Source organism: Panthera leo, chromosome B4 (assembly GCF_018350215.1).
Source record: "Panthera leo isolate Ple1 chromosome B4, P.leo_Ple1_pat1.1, whole genome shotgun sequence".
Lineage (NCBI taxonomy): Eukaryota > Metazoa > Chordata > Mammalia > Carnivora > Felidae > Panthera > Panthera leo.
In genome coordinates, this window is record NC_056685.1 from 80,763,601 (window position 1) to 80,775,407 (window position 11,807).

The following is an 11,807-nucleotide window of genomic DNA, read 5'->3' on the forward strand; positions in this document are numbered from 1 at the left end:
TACTGTATGGCAACCAAGTGGAATTTAAATAAAAAGTTTAAAAAAAAACAAAAAAAGAAAAGACTGAAAAAATTAAAAGAACATTTTAGAAAGACAAATTTGGAAGGTTAAATAATACGAATGTTCAGGAGAATAAGATAATTATATAGGATAATTTTTTTTGGTTGTATCCAAGTTGAGGTGCAGGTTTCCAAGTATCAATTATCACTGTAGCAGTATACTTTTAAAAATTATACTGCTGAACTTGATTAGCAGTGTTGAACTTGATTATTTTAAGTACTGGATTACAAATATTTTCTCATAGGCAGGAAAAAACCTCTCTGACCTCAGCCACAGCAATTTCTTACTTGACACACCTCCAAAGGCAAGGGAATTAAAAGCAAAAATGAACTATTGGGACCTCATGAAGATAAAAATCTTCTGCACTGCAAAGGAAGCAATCAACAAAACTAAAAGGCAACCGATGGAATGGGAAAGATATTTGCAAATGACATATGGACAAAGGGCTAGTATCCAAAATCTATAAAGAACTCACCAACTCCACACCCAAAAAACAAATAATCCAGTGAAGAAATGGGCAGAAATCATGAATAGACACTTCTCTAAAGAAGACATCCGGATGGCCAACAGGCACATGAAAAGATGCTCAACGTCGCTCCTCATCAGTGAAATACAAATCAAAACCACACTGAGATACCACCTCACGCCAGTCAGAGTAGCTAAAATGAACAAATCAGGAGACTATAGACGCTGGCAAGGATGTGGAGAAACGGGAACCCTCTTGCACTGTTGGTGGGAATGCAAACTGGTGCAGCCGCTCTGGAAAACAGTGTGGAGGTTCCTCAAAAAATTAGAAATAGATCTACCCTATGACCCAGCAATAGCACTGCTAGGAATCTACTTTAGGGATACAGGAGTGCTGATGCATAGGGGCACTTGTACCCCAATGTTTATAGCAGCACTCTCAACAATAGCCAAATTATGGAAAGAGCCTAAATGTCCATCAACTGATGAATGGATAAAGAAATTGTGGCTTATATACACAATGGAATACTATGTGGAAATGAGAAAGAATGAAATATGGCCCTTTGTAGCAACGTGGATGGAACTGGAGAGTGTTAAGCTAAGTGAAATAAGTCATAAAGAGAAAGACAGATACCATATGTTTTCACTCTTATGTGGATCCTGAGAAACTTAACAGAAGGCTGTGGGGGAGGGAAAGGAAAAAAAAAAGGTTAGAGAGGGAGGGAGCCATACCATAAGAGACTCTTAAAAACTGAGAACAAACTGAGGGTTGATGAGGGGTGGGAGGGAGGGGAGGGTGGGTGATGGGCATTGAGGAGGGCACTGTTGGGATGAGCACTGGGTGTTGTATGGAAACCAATCTGACAATAAATTTCATATTAAAAAAAAGAAAACATTTTCTCATATAATAGAAAATATTGTGTTATTAGTTACAGTAATTTAATAAATAGGCTAGGAGCTCATTAAAAGTTGTTACCATTAGTAATTTTGAATTTTATCACATAATGTATCTGTATTTTAATGAGATATTTTAGACTTTGTGAAAAAAGGCTGGATTTACAGGGATTTAACAAGTATACATTTCTTATATTGATTAACAAATCTTCATAAACCTGTAGGGAAGCTTTCTCAAGCAACCTTGAATTATTTATGTCCAAAACTTATATCAATGAAGACTTAGAAGGCTATATGATATAACTTCCATATGTCTAAAAACATGAGGAACTCACTAATGTTAGTGTCCCCAAATATATTTGAATTGGTTTTTATAACAGAAATATAGGCTAAAGCCAACAGTCTAAAATATAAAAAAAAAGGTTAAATATAAAATACTGCAAACTTGGGGGAAATAGTTGAACAGACAGAAGAAGGGGTAGGAAAAATCCACAGAACAAGAACAGGGAACGTTAGGCTTAGGAGCAATTCACGTAAGGCCAAAACAGAACAAAGCAAAACAAATTTCTTTTGCCTGCAAGATTATTAAGAGGCAATATGCTAAAAAAACCTTCAGTCTTACATGCCTTGAAAGAGTTATAAATCACAAGTAATTAGGAGTGATATTTCAAGGGGATAGATTATATGCAGCCTGATCTCAAATATTGGCAGTGGATTATTCGACAGACACCATCAAGATAGCAATCATTTAGTTGCTGTTGAAGGAAGATCTAAATAAAAAAATAAGGACATTGAGTCCAGAAATGAGAAAACTATAGGGCAATAGTGTATTTGTCTTTTTAAATTTTGAAAGGATGTCATTTAGAGGATCAAATGGAGGGATGCCTGGGTGGCTCAGTCAGTTAAGCATCCGACTTCAACTCGGGTCATGATTTCACAGCCCCGCATCGGGCTCTGTGCTGACAGCTTGGAGCCTGGAGCCTGCTTCAGATTCTGTCTCCCTCTCTCTCAGCCCCTCCCCCTCCTGCAATCTGTCTCTCTCTCAAAAATAAGTAAACATTTGAGAAATTTTAGAGGATCAAGTGGAGATATTCAGTGTTACTTTAGAAAACAGAATTTTGGGTAGAGGCTTTGAAAGGTGGGGAGAAGTTACAAAGAATAAAACAATCAGGTGTGTAGACGTTACAGAAGAGCAAACTGTAGCTTAAGATAAAGAAAAAACTTTCTAACAAGGAGTCCTGTCCAAAATAACTTTGTAATTGTCCCGAGAGTATTCAACAAGTGCTCATCATGTAGTCCTCATGGGATGGCCCTGGAGTTTGCTCTTGTTACAAAATTATAATTGACTTATTTTCAGTCCTCTCTCAGAGGGACTTCTTCCTCCAAAAACTTGGTGTCTTTATTTTAAAACTTTATGCTGCAATTCTCTGAAATAGTTTCATGGGATTGGAAAACACTGTGACTACCATCGATTCTGGTTAGTGCTATTTTTGTAGGTCATCAGGGACTGGGGAGTCTTGTTACTAGTCTTAAATTTCCATTTGCCCCCATCGTCATTCTAAGGCTGGCAAAACATGTCAGCATGGAGGCAGAGATTTTCATCGCGTTTGATTTCATAGATTCATTGGCTCTTATTTCAATTTTGGTAGAGAAATACCTATAATTCTCCAAGAGAAAGATTCCTAGTCTATCATTTTCACTCAGTGTTCAGGAAGACAGATACAACAGGTTTTCAAACAAAATTATATAAAAGAAAGAGCAAACTTTAATAATAGGTAATGGGAAGTTATGGACCTTTGGGCAATGCCACTAACAAAGAACATAGTCATGCCATGCTTAAGGAGGTTGTTATTTTATTGGGGATTAAACATTGTTTGAGATGTTTACTTTTGGGCATTGTCATTGATAGTTTTATTCTTAAAATACATCTTCTTTCCTAGACTGAAAGAAGAAGAATTTGAATCTCTGCAGTGTCACATGAAAAAGTTCACAAGATAGAAAAGAAATATAAGTTCAGGTAAGAATAATTATAAAGCAATCTTATCTATTTTTGTCACATAAAATAGCCATGGACATTTTCTACATGCTTAAAAGATATTTTTTTTTAGTATCAGAATGTGGTATGCCATATATTAAAGATTATCAAGGTGAGAAGAAACCCCAGTGATTTATATTCCATTGCTTGAGGAAAAAAGCATGGCTAAATCAGACTGGCAATATGATAACTGATTTTTAAATACAGTATTAGTGATATATATTCTATTATCTCTTGTTCTCTCTCCTTTCCACTGCTTAGAAGACCTCACAGTCATAAAAATCCACCATTATCACTGTTTTGAGTATTTCATACCTAATATTAACTATTTTTAATTCATTTATGAACAGAGATGAATCTTTCATCATCCATATTCTCTAATTTTGTATAAAAGCAATAAACAATATTATCTTACTATATTTTATTACTCTAGGTTAGACTCATCACCTTTTCCTTAAAGGTACATTGACAACATTTTCTGAACCAAAAATCGTGACACAATTTGGTCCGAATATAATATGGAGCATTTAATGTGAGGATTGTCCATACTAAGGTTGCTGTGGTCATAGACCCTCATAGCTAAAACTTTTATTATCCTTAGTTTGGCATTAAAAAATGTGTTCTTGGGGTACCTGGGTGGCTCAATTGGTTAAGCATCTGATTTCGGCTCAGGTCATGATATCACGGTCGTGAGTTCAAGCCCGGCTTTGGGCTGCATGCTGACAGCTCAGAGCCTGAAGCCTGCTTTGGATTCTGTGTCTCCCTCTCTCTACCCTTCCTCCACTTGACTCTGTCTCTCTCTCTCAAAACTAAATAATAAAACGTTAAAAAATGTGTTACTTCAAAAGCTAGCAGTGAATTTATTATTGAGCATTTAGTAATGCATTAAATGTAGTTATAATACTGTAATAAATATTTCATATCTAGTATCATTTCATGCCTTAAATTAGTATTGCATTCATTTCTCTTTATCTTCATAGTCAGTGATAAGCACAATACTTGGCACAGAATTGATGCTTAAAAATATTGAGTAAACACATTAATGGATAATAATCAGACGAAAATGCATATCTTTGAACTATTAATAGCTTACTTTTATTGATATAGAATCAAAAAAGCAACACCTGATTTGGTATATGAACTTAAGAGTTGTTCTCCTGATCTATCTCCTTCTCTACCCCCCTTCTCCTTTTTATTTATTTATTTATTTATTTATTTATTTATTGTTATTTATTTATTATTTTTTTATTAAATTTTTTTACATTTATTTAGTTTTGAGAAACAGAGTGAGACAAAGCATGAGCGGGGGAGGGGAAGAGAGAGAAGGAGACACAGAATCTGAAGCAGGCTCCAGGCTCTGAGCAAGCCCTCAGCACAGAGCCTGATGCGGGGCTCAAACCCTCCAACTGTGAGTTCACGACTGGAGTCGAAGTCGGAAGCTCAACCGACTGAGCCACCCAGGCGCCCCCCCTTCTCCTTTTTAAATAAGACCAAAGGACAAGATCTATGAAGCTTGTGCCTCCTTGCAGAAAGAAGATTTATGTGTGAAAAAATTTTAGAATGTCTTTAAAGGGCTTCCTATTTTCTTTAACAATCATCTTTTTCCCATTCCAACCAAACCAGTAAACGATGACTGATGCTTGAAACTGCTCTATTCAGCTTTATGCCTAAAAAAAAGGCTTTATTCTATTACTTCTAGAATAAAATATAATCATTCTTATGTATGTTAACCTGTAAACCTAATTTATTCCCCCACTTCCTAACAAAACCATATTACTATGCAATTACTTGAATGGGTTTCAAATATTTAACCAAACAGATTAATTTAGATGCTGCTAGAAAAGCAAAATTTATTTTGAAAGCTACTGAGCTTTTACTATCAGGTTAAGAGTTTAATAAAACTTGCTATCTAATCTATTTTTTTTTTATACAAGTAGGCTTTTGGTTTGTTCCTCACTTTGAAGTTTCTAATTTTCTTTCAAGTTCAGAAGTTGGAGATGACATGGATTTCTTGACAGACTTATTTGAGAAAAACAGTATCAATAAACTTTATAGGATAAAAATTATGAAGGCATCGATCACATTTTACTTTCTCATGTAAATAAAATTAGATGATTTCCAGAAGTTGAAGTCTGATTTTATTTTTAAAGATCTCAAGTAAGACAATTAAGTCTTTAGTAACTTACTTGCTGTTGTAAGAGCTCTTTTTGAAAGAAAGTTCATATTATCTTGAAATGAACTTTTAGCTTCCTTTTCTTTCATTAATTATTTTTATTACTGTGTTGAAACAAAGTATTATTACAAAAAATAAATATAAAATTATAAATCAAATTTAACGAAGTGTCTTTTTCTTAGTATGAAGAGTTAGACTTTACTATTTTTGAAATCACAAATGACATCTCACAAACCACCCATACGACAAGGTAGTTAGATATAAGGAAATATCAAATTTTGTTGTGTTGAAATTAACAGTAAACTTGAATAATACATATTTCACTTGGAGTTCAAATTCTTGTTTGAACCTTAACCAGTTGTGTTACCTTAACCAGTTGTATTACCTTAGGCAAGTCTAGTATCTTTCTTTAATTTACTCATGAGTGTAAACTTAATGGTGTAATAGATTTGAGAGTATTCTGTCAACTATGAGGTCTTTTTAATGTGAGTGTTGTGCGTGATGAGAGAGAAATAGCAGAAACTTTATTTGTTGACTTTCTGTTATACTTTTAAGCAGAAATTTGCCATGGGTGACAAGGGAGGAGACAACCACTCAGAAGTGACTGACTTCATTCTTGTAGGCATCAGGGTCCGTCCAGAGCTCCACAGTCTCCTCTTCCTACTATTCCTGGTTGTTTATTGGATGGTCCTTCTGGGGAACCTTAGTATGATTGGCATCATTGTGACCGATCCCCGGCTGAACACACCAATGTATTTCTTCCTAGGCAATCTCTCCATCATTGACCTCTCCTACTCCACTGTTATTGTACCCAAAGCCATGGTCAACATCCTATCTCAGAAAAAGACCATATCCTTTGCAGGCTGTGTGACTCAGCTATTTCTTTATGCACTTTTCATGGTCACCGAGGCCTTTGTCCTGGCAGCCATGGCCTATGACCGCTTCATCGCCATCTGCAATCCACTCCTCTACACTGTCCGCATGTCAAGAAGCCTCTGTATCCAGTTGGTGGCTGGTTCCTATCTCTGTGGCTGGGTCAGTTCCATCCTTCAAATCAGTGTAACATTCTCAATGTCTTTCTGTGCTTCCCGAGTCATTGATCACTTCTACTGTGATTCAAACCCCATCGAGAAGATCTCCTGTTCCAATATCTTTATGAATAAGATGGTGTCCTTCAGTCTGGCTGTCCTCATTATTTTGCCCACAATACTTGTTATTGTGGTATCTTACATGTATATTGTGTCTGCAGTTTTAAAAATCCGCTCCAGTGAAGGGAGGAAGAAAGCCTTCTCCACTTGCAGTTCACACCTGGGAGTTGTAAGTTTGCTCTATGGAACTGTTTCCTTTGTCTATCTCACACCTCCAAATAACCCTGAACTTCGTAAAGTGGCTTCAGTATGTTACATTTTGTTCACACCTATGCTGAACCCTTTAATCTATTCTCTAAGAAATAAAGATGTTAAAGATGCCATGAAAAAAGTCATATGGAAGAAAAAAGTTTTACTTTAAATCTGCTTCCATTTGTTTTACTGTTTCTTGCCCCAGTTGATTGTGTCTGCTTGATCTTCCAGACTCAAGCGTTTAAAGCTAGGGTTAATTTAAAAAATAAACACCCCCACTAAAGAAAAACCCACCTTTAACTGTTTTTATTCCGCAGCATTAATAAATAATATCCTATAAGGAAAGCTCCAAACAACATATTCACTTTTTCGCAAGGCAATGTTAAATCTGAAAGTTCTGGACACCATGAAAATTTGCTGCATTTCTACAAAGAGTTATGAATTTCTGATTCTCCAGGTAATACGTTGTTACGTACATGGGGAAGTATAGAATTTTATAGTTTCTCTTCCTTGTATGCCAAGGTAAAATTGAAATACAGAAAATACCTAGTATAATCATTAACTCAGAAACTGTGTGAGCCAATGGTTTATATGCAAATGATACTCCATATAAATGTTAGTGTTGTATCTTGTTTTCGATGTCATGCAAAATATTAGAAAACATGTGCATAATGAGGAGGAAAAGGAAAGGTAAAATAACCAGCGATCTTTGTTAAATTAAAGTGGCTAAAGTAGAAGAAATATGTGAAAATTGCATTGATTTTGTAAATTAAGATATTCTATTTGACTTTCCTTGAATGGTACGGCCATTTCTACTTTGCTGCCACACAACGAAAACATTTTAGGATGTTTATGATATTTTACAATTCATGTCCTCTATCGTTCGGATAATAAAAATTATCGGTAAAGGGTATGCAGTTAGTGAAAGCACCATATTGAAATGAAGTCAGCTTGAAAATCTCAGTTAAAAATATCACAAGGCCTTCCAATAACCTTTATGAATAGTTGGATTATGTGTGTACATGCATGTGTTATGTTTGTGTATGTATGTGTTCATTTTTATTTTTCTATTTTTTTTAATGTTTATTTATTTTTGAGACAGAGAGAGACAGAGCATGAACGGGGGAGGGTCAGAGAGAGGGAGACACAGAATCTGAAACAGGCTCCAGGCTCTGAGCTGTCAGCACAGAGCCCGACGCGTGGGGCTCGAACTCACAGACCACGAGATCATGACCTGAGCCGAAGTCGGCCGCTCAACCGACTGAGCCACCCAGGCGCCCCTCTATTTTTATTTTTTTAACGCTTATTTATGAGAGAGAGAGAGAGAGAGAGAGAGCATGAGCAGGGGAGGAACGGAGAGAGACACAGAATCCAAAGCAGGCTCCAGGCTCAGAAGTGTCAGCACAGAGTCTGGTGTGGGGCTCGAACCCATAAACCATCATTACCCCAGCCGAAGTTGGACACTCAGCCGACTGAAGCACCCAGGCGCCCCTGTATGAGTGTGTTTATTAGTTTAGTAAAGGGGTAATAGAAATATGATTAATCCTAAACATCAAATGTCAATTGGGAGAAGAAGAGTGGTTCATCCCACAGATTTGAGAGGTATTGAGGGAAGACCAGTTCCAGAGAAAGTCATAACAAGTTACTGTTTTTACAAGTACTATAAGTAATACTTCTACTACACAATCAATGCTTACATCCAGACAATAGCAAATGTGAAAAATACTCCCATCCTAAGAAGTAAAATACAGTGAATAGTTTTGTCCGTGTACTTGGTATTGTGAAAACCTAAAATATGAGTATCTTATTAGGTCTTTTTGCAGCTTTTGTTTAGATAGCGAAGCCTTCTTTGATGAATGCACAAGGGCATGCATTTTGTGGGTCAATGTTTGTTAGGGTAAGAGACTTGATATATAGTTATTCTTAATTAAGAGATAAAGAGAGAAGCAAAATGATTTTAAAAATCAAGGTTATATTTATCCTCTCCATCTTAAACCTGTGAATGAATTTACCATTTTTCTTGGTACTCAGATGCTACTGTTTAATTGATATTCAGAAAAACATCATTTGAGAGCAAAATAGGAAACCAGATCGGCTTGGGAAAGTGATTGTTGGCATTGATTGTTATTAGTCTGGAAAACATCCTTTTAGGCTTAGGTTTTACTTATTTCCCTTGGATGCCCATTAGTGTTACAACATTGCTCTGTGGTAGATCTAACGAGTGTGGGTTACTAAGGACTGCTGGGAAACGATTAGAATATTGGATAAGAATATAGCCTAGATGTGTTTGCTTGTTAGTTTTTAGTCTGGTCGATTCTATTTCTTGTTTTATAGCCATAACAGAGAACAGTATTCCAGTGCGTAACTTTCACGAGTGGCATTGCTGAAACCACTTCCAATGTCTGAAGGAATCTGAGAAAGTTGAAAACCAAGGCATAATACTTTCAAAGGTGCTAAATAAGATCCCTATACTTTTCTTTTAATTTCAATGAACATTTTCCGTAGTAGCTTTTTTTCTGGGTCTTATATGAAAAGTAGTGCCTAATTTATATATCTTGTTACTTGTGCCATTAAGATCCCATCAGGACACCCCAATGTCTTACCAACATTTTGTTGGCTTTCATTGACAAGGTCTTTTTTTTTTAATGGTACATGGATTGTTTGTGAAACACTGATATATCCGAGTGACTTTGAAGATTACATTTTGCGACATATACATCATAAGTTGTTATTTAGAGTGGACTTTAAAATTATACGCAAAAATCCACATGAAGAAATCTTTTAATAGTGATACTGTCTTGAGAGGCTGAAGATTGAATTTGCTATCTCAAACATTGTTAACTTATTTGTACTGTATGATTCATCTTCCTTGATTACAAGTTTTTGGACATGCACATATATTTATTGTTCTGTAACATCATGTATTGCATTTTGTCTTTAAATTTTATGTATTGTTGATGTTGACCTAACATTTAGTGTAACAATGCAGAACTTTGGTGAGGGCATTTATAATAATATTTTCTATTGCCAGGATGCTAACATTCTCTGACTTAGATAGTTACAAATGATAATTAAGCACTGATTGGAAACTTCACTAATATAAATTAAAATGACTACATTAAGCATCTGTGGATAAACACCCAAAGCTTACTTCATTGTCTTTCATTATGATAGTTTCAACTTCGTATTATGAAATTTAAATTGTTATGGTGATTAGAGAAGCTGAACTGAATAGATACTGTAAAATGTGATGTTGAATTGATATTGGACTGTTATTCTTACTCTTGTGAGTCAAGTATGAGATGTCACTTTGCCCAATCCCCTGAAAGCAGTATAGGTCATAAAATCAATAAAAGTTTTGAGTGTGTGTACGCTATTCTTCTAGAGATGTCTTTGAGCACAAATCTACTTACTTGTGAGGTCTGGAAAGGGAGGGGCAGGAGTTGGAAGAGATGGGATAAGAAAAAGGCAAAATATCCTGGAAGTGAAAACATGAAAACATTTCAAAGTAATTTCTTAATTATTATAACTTGGTAAAGAAAAAAGACAAAAAAACCAAAAAACTTTAATCGAAGACTGATTTTTATATTTGTTACTGTAATTAAATATGGATTCTAGATTTTTGAAATGGGTTCTTCTTCCCTTATCAACATTTAAAATTCATCCATTTATTCACACTGTTTGGCACCGTGTGACTGTCACCAGTTCCTTCAATAGAATGTCTTGTACTTAGGTGTCTTTTGTGACAACTTACAGGAATTAACTTTGGATGACTTAAGCAACAGCTAAATAATTAGATATATAAATTTTGTTTGGCTCTGGCTGCGCATCCACAATTGTAAGGCTGGAGAGGATGAGTTGTTAGTCAGTATTCCAAGAAATTAGACAGTGGAAAATAGACAAAGAATTTCTAAGTAGGATCCAAACTTGTCTACTGCCACACTATTGGAAATATTTACTTCACAAAGTTCAGCTCTTTGTCTCTCTGCTGATTAGTTCTGAGACAAGGTCTAAATATTTTTAAAAGTCCAAAAAACGTTTGGTATATACTTTTCTTCGGTGTTTGTCACCTGAGAATTAGTTACCAAAATATTTAAGGAAGGGTTGTTGGGAGGATTTCAGTTCACACCTTACTCAAGAGTATTGAGCCTTCTCTACATTCTAGTGGCTGTGTGTGAACCAACTCAGTCTAGGAATTGGAGAATGAACATGATCTGAGTCATGGCGGCTTAAGTCAGGTGTCTCCCTCTCTCTACCTCTCAGAAGACGCCCATTGATTTTATTCCTAGACACCTCATGGTTAACTAACCTTACATGGAGATTATTGTACCACATTTATCCTTTTTGACTAATAAGCCAGAGCTGCTACTATCACGTTAACCAAATCTTCCTTTGCTCTCTCAGTCAGATGCCACAATCTGAGCTCTGTCACTGCCCTGCTTCCAGTGAAGTCCGGGAGCCACTGAACTTTAATGTCTCGCACCAACATCTTTAGAAGCATCACAGATGCTTTGAAGGTTACTGGTTTTTCCCTCTGTCACCTGTGCAGGGAAAATTTTCTGACATCTGTGGGGCACCTAACCAGGGAGTATGAGACCAGACCATCTATGGTTAATCCTCCTCAGCACCACTATCTCCTAAAGAGATTGAATTTCTTTTTCTAAGGTTTTCTCAAAGTGTTTCTAGTGTCCCAGCTTTTTAAATGACATCCATTATTAGTTAATGGTTTGGATTTATCAATCCAGCAAACTATTAGTCCTCTACTTATTTTCATGAAGCAGCTCTTTAGTTTTCAAATCTCTGGTAAGTACAAATTCTACCCAATATCTTTCCCCCTCTC

General features: G+C 35.9%; 1 protein-coding gene across 1 annotated transcript; it reads left to right on the top strand.

The window, feature by feature from the left end:
* Positions 1-6,194: 6,194 nt before the first annotated feature.
* On the top strand, positions 6,195-7,136 carry LOC122223596 (olfactory receptor 9K2-like). The gene has a single exon (XM_042944581.1). It carries the CDS (start codon positions 6,195-6,197, stop codon positions 7,134-7,136), a length of 942 nt encoding a protein of 313 aa, XP_042800515.1.
* Positions 7,137-11,807: the final 4,671 nt, after the last annotated feature.